The sequence below is a fragment of the Myzus persicae genome, unplaced genomic scaffold (genome assembly GCF_001856785.1).
Source record: "Myzus persicae strain clone G006 unplaced genomic scaffold, MPER_G0061.0, whole genome shotgun sequence".
NCBI lineage: Eukaryota > Metazoa > Arthropoda > Insecta > Hemiptera > Aphididae > Myzus > Myzus persicae.
In genome coordinates this window covers 67,762-85,619 of record NW_019102204.1, presented here as the reverse complement: position 1 = coordinate 85,619, position 17,858 = coordinate 67,762, and the positions used below count along the sequence as shown (strand labels likewise).

General features: G+C 26.3%; 1 protein-coding gene across 11 annotated transcripts in view; it reads left to right on the top strand.

The window, feature by feature from the left end:
• Positions 1-17,858, top strand: part of LOC111031570 (calcitonin gene-related peptide type 1 receptor) — a 145,605-nt gene that overhangs the window by 109,556 nt on the left and 18,191 nt on the right. For all 11 annotated transcript variants that reach the window (XM_022311592.1, XM_022311585.1, XM_022311591.1 and 8 more), the window contains 3 exons: positions 2,687-2,813; positions 7,538-7,755; positions 15,636-15,936. In XM_022311592.1, the coding sequence (XP_022167284.1) occupies positions 2,687-2,813; positions 7,538-7,755; positions 15,636-15,936 (646 nt within the window). The remainder of the gene's footprint in view (positions 1-2,686; positions 2,814-7,537; positions 7,756-15,635; positions 15,937-17,858) is intronic.

The window sequence follows — 17,858 nt, the reverse complement described above, 5'->3', positions numbered from 1 at the left end:
TGTGTGTGTGTGTGTGTGTGTGTGTGTGTGTGTGTGTGTGTGTGTGTGTGTGTGTGTATGTGTGTGTCGGGGAAATTGATCTCAGTTGGAGGGTTTGTGTACAATTGCATTGATACCACGCTAATTTGTGTTTTTATTGAATAGAGTTTGTTTAACTTAATGGCTCTACATATTTGGGTACTCGGTACGGATATCGTTCTTTCATTTATTTTAAGTTACTGTTCTACTAATTATACATCAAAATGCATAATATTATGTAAGGTTATATCTTATATTATATTTTTAAGCGTTTAATTTTGAATAAAATTACAATTATTTTGAATTTTGGTATAAACCCATTTTCTATATAAATAAAAATATATATCTTCTGAACCCATAAAATAGTTAATAATTGGCTTAATTTTACTTTGAAGAAGAAGTTTTTATACTTATCTAATTTTTAACCCTATTAAATCTAATGGTATGCTATGTATATAATAAACTTCATGGACTATCTAAAACTTATTTCTGTAATATATTATGTAACCATGATTTTTTTTAATTCTATTGTCAAACTATCGTGTTTAAAGAACTTTATTTTATAATAGTATAAGTAACTTTTTAAAATAATTTAATAATAAAAGTGCCCAATAAATAATAATATTTTTAAAATAAGACAGGTAATACGATCTATAATGAGTAATGATAGACCACATTAGACTAATGAGTGTTAAGTCAAAAGTAAAGGTATCCCCATAAATTATAATAACAATAATAAAGATTGAGTTGGACATTCACCACGAATGCCTTCATATTTAAAAGTAATGATAAATAATTACATTCCTTAAATGAACTCTTAATACAACCTAAAAACAATTAACATTTTGTTTAAGATGTTCTTTTGTAAGACGTTAAGGTGCATAACTTTATTTCTTATGTTTTATTTTTAATTTTGATTTTTTCTCACTTATACTTTCAAATAGGGTACCTGTGTATATTAATACATTTTGAATATTTAAATACAAAAACAATTTTGAGTTCAATTTTTTATTTAAAAAATCGAACATAATTTTAAAAACGTCATCCATAGATTATAATATGTTAGGTCCATAATAATAAAGCTCTAATATACAGCTCATAGGCTAAAATGAGTCCTAAATATTTTCAAAAATAATACCTCAATATCGGATAATATGTTGTTATAACGAAGCCAATGAATGAACTTTGAATTACAATAGGTATTCTCTTTTACATATTCCCACCATTAGTATATATTTGGTTTCATTGACAATGGAATGAACTTTCCTTATACTTCTTCAGTAGCTCGTTTAATTTTCAAAATATCACAGAATGTCCTTTGAAGTTCATATTCAGTTAGAAAATAGTTTGATATATACTGCGATAATCAATTCGACAAGTATACTTTATCAACGCACCATTTTGTATTTAATATAATTATATAAGATTTAAAAAAATTCTCAAACATTAATTTCATAAGTTATACAATTTACACTGGAATTTATAAAAACTTAAAATGCAATGATTACCTATTGCAATTAATTATTAGATGTTTACATGCAAGCCAATACTGATGCAAATATTAAATTATTTAAGATTTATATAATTTTAATATTAATGTGAAATACCAAGATAGAAGTATAAAATTTAGTAGCGAAATAATTAAATTATTTAAAAGATATGCAGTTACAAGTAGGGTCTAAACTATACGTGTTGATTGAACTTGATTCGATTGATATGTTCTGTGCTTCGAGTATTCGACTTACCGCTAACCAACCATCAAGATATAACACACACTGAATTATGTTTATTTGTCAATTTACAAATGAAATATGAACCCCTGATGTCCTGACGTCAAATAAGTTTTCATGATTCCAATTTACTTAAAATTCAACATAAGCTTGTGTTACATATGTAATGTGTCCTGCGCATTGAGATTAATGATGTACCTTTCAAAAAACTGAACATTGAAATCCTGTTTCCTGCCTTGAAAATACAAATAATTCATGACACTATTAACATAAAAGCATTGCATTGACTTCGGTTTACTTTTAAGATAACTATTAATTCCTATGCTTGATTTTAGATTTGTATTCAATATTGTTTATAAATGTAATAAGAATTTAATCCATAATTGACAATTGCTTGATATACTTTACAATATATATGCAACGAACTGTAGTATATTTAAAACAATACGTATACAATTATTATAATTGTTAAACTTTTGACCCCAAATGTTACATTGCGTTTCACAAATCATTAATTTTTAGAAAATGCAATTACGTAAATTTATCCACATTATTTTACATTTTTACCAAAACCAAATAATATTTTACCTATACATATATATTATTATCCAATATTAGTAATTATCGTCTTCCGCCGACAATATCACAATTCATTAAGACAACCAGTAGGTATATAAACTAAACTTATGCCCACACTAATTGAATAGATTTTTGTCTCCAAATGCCCATAGTAGTCTCATACCGAATCGAACATAACGATAACAAAATATTCAACTACTTGTCGCGTAAAATCTACGTCGGAATCCGTAGCAGAAAAACCCATTACGGGTTCGCATCAACAATACACATCAGTTACCTAACTATTGTACGCGACATAATAATTCAAAACATAATAATATATTATTATGCGTCTAACCGTTTACCTTTTTTACTTACAGGTCTCTGAGATGTGCACGCAACACATTGCACACGCACATGTTCACGTCGTTCGCTATCAATAACCTCCTATGGCTGCTGTGGTACAGGCTGGTCGTCGAGCATCCGTCAGTCGTACTTCACAACGGGGTATGTAAATTTCTGAGCCATTGTGCATAAATTTAACCGAAGACGACGGTAGGTGAGGCTTTCTAACAAAATACCCACAGGGTTTTCGAACCCAGCACAATAACAATATTTTTCTTCCCTCCGTCGTTTTACCTTCGAATAGAAAATATTATGCTGTCACGAGTACTCTCGCATATTACAACCACATGCGAGATAATACTGCTATGTTATAATAACTTATATAATAACATGTTCTCGAAATAATAATTTCCTATCAGTTTTTCATCAGCGCCGTGTTTATTTTCATCGTACACAAGACCGCTATACATGTATTTTTGCTCACTGTTGCGCTTTTATCGCATTATTTAAATAAACCGAAAACGTTACATTTTTTTTTTCACTTTTGTATTATTAACGCACCATATAGTTTTCCGTAAATTTCACATACCTACCTTGTTTAAATATTCAAAAAGCGTTTATTTTTCGAGTTGCATGTAACTATTTAACAGTCCGACCTTTATTAATCACGTTTAAGGTCCTTTTAGCGGTTTGTATGCCATTAGATGCTATTCCCCCTATTTTCTTGCAACTTCATATATGTACCAAGAGTGAATATATTACTTCACTCATAAGTAAACCGTCTACAAACTCAGACATTCTTACATGTTTTTATTTGTTGTCTGGAAAATGTTTTGTTTACAGTCGAGTCGTGAAACACGAATCTGACGGGGTGTTATAATGTGCCACACATGGCCTACCCCCTGACCCAATTCGCAAATTTGCATTTTTCACCATGAAAAACAACTACTTATGCAATTTTCACTGGATTTTAGTTTATAATATTTTGAAGTTATGTATTTAGTGTCCATGCAAAGTTTTATAAAAATGAATACACTAAGTAGTACAATATCCAACATGTATTTAACTTTTTTTTGAAATTGTAATTAAAAATAATATATTGTTGTTAATGAGAGAAATATCATGAAGATAATTAGTTCAATTTACAAAAACCAGGTTATAATTTTAAAGCATAGGTATGATTAATTTGTTAAAAATGAACTAATGAACTAAAAACTTAAATTCTTAATATTCAAATATTCGATCCATCTTAAAAGTACTGTATTAAATCTTTTATATTATGTTATTATAAAATCTGCGACAGTTAAGAATCCTACAGAAATCTCAGGCCTGCCAAGTTGAAAAACTTCGAAAATTATAAAACCACTTTATTTATATGTTGGAGTACAAAATAGGTTTTCCCAAAACGCCATCTACTAAAACTCCTAACCACAGCGGCTTAGGTAAATGACGAATATACATAAATATTTCGATGTAGTGTTGGTGCATAATTCATTAAATGGTAATATAATATCCCAAGTTTTTATCTCTAATTGGGTTTCAAGTTCCTGCATTTAAATCAAGGAATTAATCTTGTTTTCATACCCATCCTTTTATTTCCTAATAATTATATTTATTATAGTCATTTATGATTAAGCTATTTAATGAATAAATTTAATTTGACTTTGACTTTGACGTTTTTGGCGTTTCAGGATTAAAAATGTGCATTTTTCATTGAATGAATGTAATGGTTACTGATTGTTTCCACAGTTAAAATGTATGTTTGATAAAATATAAAGCATGTAAATAGGCGTGTCAACCTTGTGGGTGATAATTTATTAATAATAATTTACCAAATCACGTAAACTTCAACAAATATATAATTAAATAAACGAATTTACTGTTCATAGGTTAATACTACATAATTTATAAAACTAAGTTTCAATTAGTTTTGAAAAATGTTCTTTATAAATACATTAGGTACTTAAAATAAATAAAAGTCAAAATATTAAACATAAGTTATGATTTCAATAATTATTTTAATATCACAACTGTAGTATTAAAATGTGTTTTCAGAACCATTAGTTTTCATCCATGTTTCACCACAAATTCAAAAGATATTATAAATGAGCTAGTTTAATAATTTTTCTTTCGTTTGTAACTGAAACTAACATTTAAAAACCTATACATTATGTATAATCCTACCTTTGTATTACTAAATAACTTACAAAAAAAAAAAAAAAGCTCTAAGAATAAAAACCAGACCCATTTTTTATCGTTTTTGAACGTATGGAATTTAAATAAATATTTTTTTTGAAAATCAAATATTTATATAGGTACCTATAATAGTATTATATTCGTACATAGTTATTGTATTCGACTGTATCTGTATGAAATATTTTTTTGTAAAAATATGTTATGTACACTTGAATTTTGCTTTACTTTAAACTTGACTTTGCTCGAGTGTAAATTGTTTTTATTTTCCTACCTAAAGTTTTTTATATTTATACAAAATTGGTAAATATATTTAACATGTATAAATGTGTACAAAATTTAAATCATGAAAATACAAATGATAAAACTGTAAATATAAATTCAAAATTAAATTAAATTATAGAAAAACTTAATTTACCTTACTAAATTATATTCAGAAGTTATCGAATAAACAAATGTTTTACAGCAAGACAGTATATTATAATGTAATATGCACCATTGCATCCACAAATGGTCTATTTATTACTAGATATAAGTTTCTTTTATAACGTACTACATTTTAGAAAATTTATTTGCTAAAATATATTTTTATTGCAAAAATTATACTTTTTGTAATTATTATAACTTTTAAACTGTTGAATAACTTTAAATTATATTTTTCCATTAGTAAGTACTTAAATGTATAACAATGTAACAATGATAAATTTATGGATTTCACAAAATTATTTTTTCTGAGTAAAAGTAACGTTTGTCAGGTGCCGGATCCAACAGAGGCCTTGACGTGTACCCTAACAAATGAGAAGACATTGGCTTGCTGTCTATTCCCTAATAATTTTTCAACCACATTGAATTCCATTAGTTGATTATCAGTCACACCCCATTCAATAGGTCTTGACAAGTGAACTATAGTCAATAAACGCATTGTTCTTTTGTTTTATTCAACTACCATCTAACCACCGGCTAATAAACTATTTGAACCAAAATATTATTATAAACGATTTAACTATTTATCTGATATTTTTTTAAATAAATAATAAACTCTATAGTCCATCAATCCGTTTACTAAAGCTACCTCAGTATGCAATTATTGTATTCATTTTTGTTGCGTTTTCAATCAGGTAAAATTATTATTTGTATTAATGATTGTCAACCCAATGGACTAAAACCCACAAGCTTATCGGTGTATTTTTCATAGTTTTTAACGTTAAAATATCATTTTAAATGAATGGTATATAATCAAGGATCTTTTAAGCGTTATTAAAAAAGAAAACGTATATTCGTAAAATATTTAACGTGAAGGGTCACAGTGGAAAAATATTTACTCAATACGATCGTAAGGTAAAACTATAAAAGAAGAAAAAACTAATCGTAAAAGTCAAACTTTTTTTTAGCAAGCACACGTGGGATTCCTTTATATTTATTAAACTCAATGTTAGCACTCAAGCACTGAGGAACTAAGGAAATTATATTGTTTTAAATCATTTATTCATTTTTTCTTCGTTAATTTTACTTTCGAAATAAAACAAACGAAATAGGTGCTTACGATTTTAATTATGATATTATTTTAATATCGGTTGATAAGCAATTTTAATCGTACGATATACCGTGAACATAATACATTTTGGTTTAAATCGGCTCAGATTTGATCAAATACGATTAATTAGAAGATTAGTTTAAATACAGTCAAGAGTAAATATTTTCAGTTTTAACTGATCTCAGCTAAAGAATATAAATGAGGTTTCAAATAGTTTCCTTATAAATCTAATTCCTCATTACAGCTAACTCTAACTCATCCGTAAAAGTTTCCACTAAATTGTTTGATTAAATTTGTTGAATAGATTAAACTACTCGCGTTTGATGAATTTGTAATAGATTTAATTTGGTTTTTTTTTTTAATTTGCAGTTAAATACATTTTGAAAAATCTTTTTTCGTCTCAGAAATTACACTAAAATTAGAATATTACATTTAAAAGTAAATAATGAACTCCAGGTATAATAGTTAATTCGTAATGTCCAATCGAGGGTGGTGATTAAAGTCTGTTATGAACTTTATAATATGTGTTTCGAAAAACAAATCATTCTATACAATTTTTCACATTTACTTGTTTTGAAATAAAATTCCTTAAAATGTTAGTTCATGAAATTCTTAATGAACAATTAAATACAACTTCGTTGTTATCATATTTAATATTAATAATTGAAATTATATTATTATAAACAAGGTCGTCATTTGAATTTATAATACAATTTAATTTGTGGTTTTTAGGCGATGTGCATGTTGTGAATTTTTATCTATTTTTTTAAACCACTTCATTGGCTTGCTAATGATAGATAAAACGAAAGCACTGATATGTGTTTTGAATTTAATATCTAGTCATTAGCATTTATTTTTAACTTAAAATAAATGCTCGCTGAAGTCAGACAACTGTACAAATACTTAATTGAAGACTAACAAATAGCCCTGATTAATCATACAAATAATAATACTATTAAATATCTGTGACATGTTTCAATTATTTCGATCCGTTGCTTTTAACATTTTTTTGAAACAATGTTTTTTAACTCAAGCATAATTCCGTTTTCGTGAAGTGTTATACATTTATAATATAACCATAGTAAATTTTTTCAACCAGAATTTTCCGACAGAAATTAAATGAGTTTGAATATTTACTAATAATATACTGTTTTTGCAGTGGTGGTGTCAAATACTACACGTTATTCTGCACTATTTTTTGCTAACCAACTATGCATGGATGTTGGCTGAAGGTTTTTATTTGCACACTCTTCTTGTGTTTGCCTTTACGTCCGAAGATACTCTGGTCCGATGGTCTTGGACATTGGCCTGGTCAACTCCGTTGGTCGTCATTTCGCTGTACACATTACTACGAACTATCAACGACCACACGTCCGAGTGAGTAAAAATTTATTATGTATTTAAACGTTTGAAAAAAGTTTCAATTACAAGAGTAACTATTTTAATGTGGTAAATAATCACGAATTATACACATGCAATTATGACAAATTTTTTTTAACAGAACACAGCGAAGAGCTTATTGATTTTCAAACATCTCTTAATAATGATATACCAAGACTTATTAACTGCTTGACGTATAAATTTACCATATAGATACTATTGACAACAAAAGATTTTTTATACTTATATTTTTACGCCTTTTTGATTTACATCAATGTGTACGCAAATCCTAACCTAACCTAACCTTAGAATTCTAAACTTTGGCAGGTACAAAGTAAAATAAATTAAAACCGTTTTTTTTTTACTAAAAATATAATTTGAACAATTTAATTTAATTATTTACAAAGTAATTAGAAGTGAAATTTGTTGTGTAAAAGTAGTTTATAATATGGAGGTATATGTTAATGAGGACAAGTAGAGCCATTACGCTATTTAGCAGTTGGCAGTTTTCATATATTTTATTTTATAATTATTTCATTAGTAGTAATATTCTTCTGAAAATAGCACGGGGAGTCGGATGAACTCAGTAGGTTAAATATCCCACGGTGAATCGCCGAACTGGAATCAATCGAAAAACAAAAAAAAAGACTACAAGATAAGACAGGAGAATACAATCAGTTCTACAGACTATGTCAATATGGGTAGAAAGTATAGTTGTGGAAAAAAATAGTGGTCCTGCACGTTCACTGTACAGCCAAGGATTTTCAGATGATCGTATGACAATAATTGAAAATACGTGGTTTAATCTAAGTGATTTTTGGAAATAAACACTAGATAATAAAAATTTAAACATTCAAGTTGCACGAATGTTGTGATTTTTAGTAATAATCCAATAATTGTTTAACTAATTATTTTAAACGAAAACAATAACCATTTGAAGTCATATTCACCGTTTAGCGGTGCACTTTTAGTCACTGCGTTGTATCGTAATGTGTTATGACATTTTCGGCATTGAATCTAATTCATAAAAAATATTTAAACGATTTTAATTAAAAGCAAACAGTAAATTGCATTCTCAATAAAAAATTAAATAAGTCGAAATAAATTGAATGATGGAGCTTAATAGTCACAGTCAACTGTAATAATTCGAAAACATTGGAATAGTTTATAAAATAGTTAAACAGTAAAGTTAATTTAGTGTAGGTTTATACTATTTATTACAATTTAGGTGTCTAGATATATATAGTATTTATATAAAATTATATTGACACCAAATGCTTCAACTAAAATCTAATATAAACTGTAGTACCTATATAACTGTACAAATATTTACAACAACTATTAATTTATTCGATGTTCATTGACAATTAAATGTTGACAGATAATTTTGTACAGGTGCCTAATCGATTACACTCACAAAGAGTTATTTCAAATTAATCGTATTAATTTAAATGGGTAACATAAAATATATTTCGAAAAATTATGTTTCATCAGTACTGCGTACGTTTTTTAGAGTATAAAATATACGGTTAAGGTGAACATTCAGTGAACGATAAAATGTAAACAATTTTAAGTACACCAGAAATCAACTTAAATCGTTCTAACGGTTAATTTATTGCGTGTTCCATTTGCCAACAATTTATTCCGATGGTGTTTTCTATATTCTATTACCTCTATAATGTGGTAAATAAAATAACAGGAATTGAGAATGCAATCAAAGAATTTTTCAAAAATCATAAGGGGAAAATTAAAATCGTTCATCAGAATAAGGAGAAATATTAAAAATCAGTTAATATAAACACTTTTTTATAGTTCACAATTTTCATTTGTGATAACTAGTTAAATCATGGAAGCCCGAAGCAAAATATATATAAAAGTCAATGATTAGGCGCTGATGTTTTTATGTAATATTAATCTAATGAATTTATATAATACAGTGTAATTTTTTTCCCCCATCAAGAATGCTCAACTCCATTTTTTCATTTATTCAAATTCAGATTTTTGGAATTTATAAATATATTTCAAGAAAAAAATTGCAAATTCTTGAGATATTTCGTACTATTTAATATTTTAAGATACTCGTAGTAGTAGCTATTTTTTGGGTACTGTGTACTATGGCGGTACAAACTTCCGTTTTTCATATGAAATCTCCTCTTTTACTGTAAAATATTAAGTGGTTTTTTTTTTAATACAATGTTGTACCTCCTTAATTCAAAATTCAAACGATAGTAATTTTTAAGTTGTTTATAATGTTTTTACAAAAATATATAATAGATATAATATCGGATCTATTATTTACTAAACTTGAACCTTTTTTATAAGTTATAAATATTGATAAATTAATAAATTATTAAAAATCCCAATGAAACCCTATATCTCCCAAACCAGTCCCAATCATGAATCTTAGTGCCTACACAAAGTTAAGCAACTCAAAAACTACTCGTTCAAATTTTGATTTTGATACTCCAATACTTTTAGAAAAATTATAGCAATTGTATTTTTATTGAGCATAATACAACATATGATAAGGCTTAAAGCCTATATGGCTGATGGCTATTATTTTTCATTAAACTCATATAGAGTTACATAGAAGTTGCAAAATTATCTTTTTGATGGTAAATTTATTTTTATTACAAACATCTATTTGGTTCTTTAAAAAAATATAACATGACTAATGACTCTGAACATTTAATAGACTGTAATATTGTAAAAATTATATAAATTAATGAAAAATTTGGTACAACTTAACTAGATATTTGATAAGCTATGATTATTTTCACTTAAGTTTATTGAAATAAGTTGTTTGAATTAAATTTTGTATCAATAACATTACTATTTACAAACTATAATATTATGGTTTAAAGGAATTGTTTATTTTAGTGATTAAACCCCACAATATAAAATAAAAACTGGAAAAGATTTGAATGTTAAGTTCTACATTAATGGTTAAATAAGTAAATCTATTAAATGGTAAGCTAAAAAAAATATCAAAGTTTTCATAAATTTAAATTTAGAAATTGATTCGACTGTTTTCACTATACACTATTTATGACCGATCATCAACTGAATTATGATCCAAATTAATTAATACTACATATATGTTACATTGATTAATGTATATTATGTTAGGTAGTAAAATAAAAAAAGCAATATTCAATCTGATATTGATGAATCAGTTAAAGGATTCAGAATAATTGATTTGATGTAAAACATAATTTCGTAGTTTTAATAGTAATAATTACAATTGTACTTTCATGCCATTTTTGTAAATGACATGATATTAATATTAAATAACAACACATATTTTACATTCTCTACAGAATAATTGACCTACCACTTGTATATTTTTCAAACACAAATATAATATAATAAATAAGTATAGTTATTTTTTTAAATAATAAGCTGCTCCTGAGTTACAAAGATCACAACAATCTCAAGTCTCAACTGAACTTTCTTGAACTACTAAATAAATTTAAAAATGCTTTGAGGAGTGTTGTACAATTTTGTTTTTTTTTAACTTACCTGTGGTTTTTAGTTTTGTAATTAATAAATTATAATTAATACGATTAATAAAACGTTCTTAGATTTCCGAAAGCTTAAAAGTATTACATTTATTAATTGGGCCACAGCTTAAGTACCTCATTATTGTGCAATAAAAATCAGTGGTAATTTTAAAGACTTATCGTTTTTATACATATATGTACATAGTTAGTAAAATATAATAATTCTCAGATTTCTCAGAATTTTTTAGCTATTCACTTTTTATTAATCGTTTATTAAATTAGAAAACCCATCAAAACTTTAGTTGTCTTATTTCAAAGCATAATCATTTTTCGAATTGAATGGTACATCAATGGTGGCAAGTTTATAATAACTTATCCGACTTTAAATAATTGTTTTATATTATAATTCAATAGTTTATCTACTATCCAACCGTTATTGCATCAGCAGTCGCTGTCACTCAAAAACCATTTATAGCATTTACGTCTGACTTAATAGACAAATAAACTCATGCGTATCATTAAAATAAAGTTATATTGTATGGGATGAATGTTTGTAACGATGCTATCTGCCCAACAAAGACGATATTTTATTCGTCAACCTATTTGATTTTATTGCATTATTTATTTTGTATTTTTATATTGACGCATTTCAACAAAAACTTTAAATTATCTAAAAGTTACTTTTTATATTTATCGTAAACTTAAATTTAAGTACAAATTTTTTTTATTCTTACCGTAAGTATTACATAGTATTTTTTTTTTCACATTTTAAAATTGTGTCTCTGTAAGTAATGGGGTTTAATAAATTGATGGTCTACCAGTTATTTTTGTAATAAATCTAGTGAAAATAAAAACGTTTTATGCGGTTTTTTTAACGCTGATCGCTGCCGAGAAGTTTTTCAGTAATAACTTTTAAATATTCAAACCGTCCTTATAGTTTGTGAATATATTAATTTGATTTTATGATTTGTTTTTATGTCTAAAATTCGAATACTTACAGTTAATTTTCACAGTATTTTAATTGTCAAGTATATAGTGTTTAAACTTTATTATTCCGATTTGTTATTGTCCAAAAGGTAATTAAACGAAACGGTTTAAATCCAATAAGATTTAATTTCCGAAATTAATTTTAGGACATTTTTATATGCACTTTCACTTACGACTATAATTTGGAATTGTTTATCATCGCATAATGTATTTTATTAGGAAACCGATGGTTTTTGTTTAATTAATGTGGTAATTGTCCACATGTCTATATTCTATAGACATTATTTTAGCAATATTTATCATACATTTTAATCAAATTAAATATTTTGAATAATATACTGTTAAAATCAATATTTATTTTTTTTGTTTCGTATAAGTCAGTTACCCGTGGACATAGACGCAGATAAATAATACAAAAAAATCATTTTTAATTAAAATTTCATTTTACACTTTACCTTGTCGTATTTAACCATATTGATACGTATTTTTTCGATCAATTTTCGCAATATGTATTTATTGCGGTCTATTTGTTTATGAACGCGCAAATAATTATTTTCAAATTGCAAATTTGTAGCCAAACGTAAGATATTTACTGCGGTTTGGGGTTGTTTTTTTTAGTGGTGTTATTTTTGTGTTAGTATACCGTATACGGATTTTATGATAGGTACCTACAAACACAATAACAATAAATCTATGTATAATTTAGATGTCATGTGTATAGAACGAAAGAGAGGGAGAGGACGACCACGTGCATGTGTATTCTGGTGATTATAATATTATTGGTAAAACAATGATGATAACAACTAGAACTCACCTCTCCTGAATTATTGGTTTTACACAACATATACAATATACATATAATATAATAATAATATATATAAACGTAACAGAAAAAGGTGTAAGTACTTCGTAATACGTATTATGCTCGTTATGTCCGACCAGGCGTCGCAAATTTTGTTTCTATGGTTACTTTCGATCTTTATAGGTACCCATGTTGACTTTATATAAAGTATATACCTAATAAAATAATTTTTGAAGTCATTTTTTTTCATACAATCATTTTATATGGTTATATACCTATACGGATTGTGTTGCTTATTCATAAACATGGAGTTTTCATTTTAATACAAAATGAATCTATTTATTATATATGTACAAGTATATGGTGCAGAACAAAGCTTACCAAGTATAAAATTCCATTAAAAAATGCAGAGAATTTTATGTAGAAAAATTTGCTATGTACTTTTAATTATTTAGAGCTCATATTCGTCTTCAGCTTCGTACACAATACTCCAATATTTATTACTGCTTTTTTTTTTATATAACTGAACAAATTACTTCAACAATAAAAGTTATTAACGTATTTCATTTTTTAATTACAATTATTTCTATTTCTTTAAATGTATTACTATATTAGTTTATAGAATTCTATAAAAAGTTTTGGAAAATATGTTATTACTTACAACAATATGTTGGTCGCTTCTATTTGGAATACAAGAATTTCATAAAGGTGCTCTGGTAAATTATTTTCTTTTCTTTCGTTTTCATATATCTGTGAAAATGTGTTTCGTGATGATTTGAGTTCCGCATTTGATGCATATTGGAGGGACCTCTTGGCCATTAAGAAACCATGGGTTAGCTTTGTATGGCCTATTCTTAGTCTGGTTTACAAATTCTTTTTTTCTGTTTGTACTGTTTGTGGACCGGTGGTCACTTGTTAGTCATTCTTTTTATTTCGTTAAGTTTTTATCATATATTTTTTTTTTTTGACCCACTTTAATGTTCAGATATTTTTATTTTAATATTTATTTATTAATATTTACGATACTTAACAGATATTAAAATGGTGGTGTAATTTAATTACATTAATAATGATAAATTATAAACTAATATAATAATATACGCAATGTCTCAATTTATATATCGTGTAATTTTGTTTTTACTTATTTTTAAATGTTCATCAATATATCTAACTGGTATGTTATAAAAACAAGATAGCTTTACTATTTTTGTAATCATTAAATTCAATAAACTATTCAGAGAGTAACTCTGTAATAACGACGCTTTCAGATGTTTTTTTTTTTATAAATAGGTTGAAAGTTGACTATATATAGTTTTGTTTACGATTTAAAACATTTTATTAAGAAAATAAATTATTGGTTCCAAGTACTATAATTATTGAGTCTTGATTTCCTATCTTCAAAGGCACTATTTACAATTTGTTAAGCCCTCATTTCGGATATTATAATAATGTTTTCAGAAAAAGAGTCCATGTTAAAAGATAACAATAATCAAAATTAAAAAATGCATAATTTAAGGCTTTTTATAATTTAAAACCAATATATATTTTATTGCTTTGTTAAATTAAAAAATAATCATTTAAATACAAAACTGATCTCTTTATTCATTAACGTCTGTAAAGCGGTTATTGTTTTTTTTTCCGTTCAAATAATAATCAATTATTATTGCATACACTGCATCATGTTTATATGATAATTAAATTGAAAAACTAAATTTGTTGTAAAATATTAATTTATAATTTAAAAAAAAAGTATTCAATATTTAAATTAACCGTTTACTGAATATATTTAATTTAAAAAATAACGACACCTGATGAAAACTCGTTATTTCTGAAATTTTAATATCACAAACGTATATAAATTAACAGGTGGTAAACAAACACCATAATAGTTACCGCAGAAATCTGTTACTCAAAAATATCGAGTGTGGGTCATCTCAGTGTGGTTGAGGGAAGGATGGTAACCAATTTTGTAAGTGTTCAAAAATGTGAATACTCGTAGAAATATGTTTAATAATCTTAATACCAAGCATATTTATTAAAATAAGAATTTCAAATATTTTGCATACATAATTTTTCTCTTTTTTATTTATAAGTTCATATTTTATTGTAATTGCATATTTTTCAAATTTTTCAAATTCTTTTCGTTTTATTTTTTACTTTTAAGTTCTTCCAAAAAAGTTTTGATGAAGTTAAAATAACAATATGGTTTTAGGTTTCTATTGGTGATATTAACAAGTTTGTCTTACACAATATTGTTAATTTATGAAAATAACTATAATATATTATATATTATGTAAAATTCAATATTTTCAGTCATTATTTTCTATAATATTAATATAGATACTCCAGCACTTCTCAATTCAATTGTTATTCATATTACCTACTAACTTAAATTTGTAATTTGAATATATAATCATAATAATATAACACTTTTGTTCCGAAGGTTATGAGCATCAATTTAATAACTGTCCATATTTTTAAGCATATTTGATAATTTTTTTTAAGGAACAAGTGAATGCATATCTTAAGGTGTTTTTAGAGCACATGGAGTCCCTAGCCCTTCTCATTACCTCCGTCACTTGCAGGTGTTGGATCAACGAGTCGCCGTTCACGGAGGTGCTGGTGGTGCCCGTGTGCATGTCGATGGCTCTTAACCTGGTGTTCCTGTGCAACATCGTCCGAGTCCTATGGGTGAAGCTTCAGGCCGGCCCGTCTCATCTGTCCAACAGCACGCCATCACGAACGCTGTTGCAGGCGTTCAGGGCCACGCTTTTGCTGCTGCCACTGCTCGGACTCCACTACCTGCTCACGCCGTTCCGGCCGCCCAAACAACATCCTTGGGAACCGTTTTACGAAGTCGTGTCAGCCACCACGTCATCATTTCAAGTGAGTGTGTTTGCGATGCATTTTGGTTTATCGTGGTAAAAATTAGAAAACTAAAAATACATACATCGAGTAAATCTAGATCAAATTGTTCACCCTGTTTTGCCAAGTCGACTATCCTCAAAGATAATTGAAAAATATCTAGATATATTATAATATAACAGATAATTCATTTGAAATTTTATCTAAATACCATAGAATATTTAATTAGATTAAAAAAGCAGATATTTGAAGTTGAAGTTTTGTCTAAATTAGAATTTATACGAAAAATAACTATTTCGATCATTATGTTGTAATTCAAAAATATTTTTTGTGCGGAATTGAAACTTTTACGAACGTATATTATTTTATTAAGGAATTAAGTGTGTCAATATATGTATTAAAAATATTTTATCCATTTTTATATATATAGATTTAATTTTAATTTTGGTTACTGTGTATAGACAAAGGTTATCTAAAAGGTAGAACAATAAACGTGGTATCGATAGAATTATTATTACGATAGAATACATTTCATACAAGTTGTTTGTTTATTGATAATGTTATGCTAATACTTTTTGTACATAAAAATCCCAATAGAAGATAAAAGTATTTGATCTTAAAACTCGAAATTTCTTTTTTATTTTTCATAATATCATGGAAATTTAATAAAATCGATTTAAGACCTTTGCAAATCAAACCAAAGTATACCAAATATTGTAATATTAAAATATTATTGTGTTATACTAACATGGGTAATATAATGATATTAGTTAGGGGCAGGAAAACATGTGTTTTTTTATTATTATAATGGTATCGTGACTATAGCTACTTTAAAAATATTGTATTACATCCATAGAAAAATATTATACAGGTAAGTAGAACAATTAAGATAACCAGCATAATGCTCTCGGTAGTCCTTCAAATTACACTACTGACTTAGTGAAGCGTTCTACAAAAACAATGTAAATATAAGTTTATGGGAGCGAAAAAACATACTTAAAAATTCTTTTTTTTTACAGAGAATATTAATTTGAATTGTAAAAAAATGTCATAAACCCGACAAGATGCAAATCTGAATTGAAAATACCAACATTTATTAAAAAAATATAAGTTTTATATTACATTATTGCCGTTAGCGTCTTGCAAAAAGTAATTTCAAATCTCTCCAAAGACCTATTTAGTAGTCATTAAAAATATTAAAGGTGAAATAATATCACAAGGTATAAAAATATTCATGTCAAAGGTTTTTCATAACAAACCAGTTTTTAGCGTTTATTATGTCAAAAGTTTTTCACAACAATATTATTATTGTAGCATTTAAAATCTGTCCAAATAATTTTATACATTTTTAGTCCTAGAAGCATATTACTATATTAGTATTGGAACTAGTCATGATAATATTATTTATTATTTTATATACAAAATGGGAAGTATTCACTTTTTTTGATCATTGTATTAATAAAGTTAACTATATTATTTTGCACTAAAACAAAAGATTTGATTAAAATTTAAAATAGAAGTTTAACTTTAAATATTTAAAAATGAAAAATTGTAATCAAACCATAATAATGTACTTATAGTTTGTATCTAACTTATGAAATTATATATTGTATTATAAACTTTTCTCGTTAAGGTATAATACCATAAAATTTCCAATATTATTCCTAAATGAAAAATAAATAATCTTATACAGATTATATCTAATATTCAGTATTTATGTATTACTAAACGATTTCGGAGGATTCATAATATAATTATTTTATTTCATATGTTGCATTTTCCTCCAAACTATTAAAAAAATTGTATTTTACTAAAATTTGTACACAGTTCAATACATTATTTTATTAAAAATACGAAGCATCGACTGTGTTAGGTACTTAATGTTTTTTTTTTTAATCATACAAAAAAAAAATATGTAAATAAAATATATTCGGCGTATACAC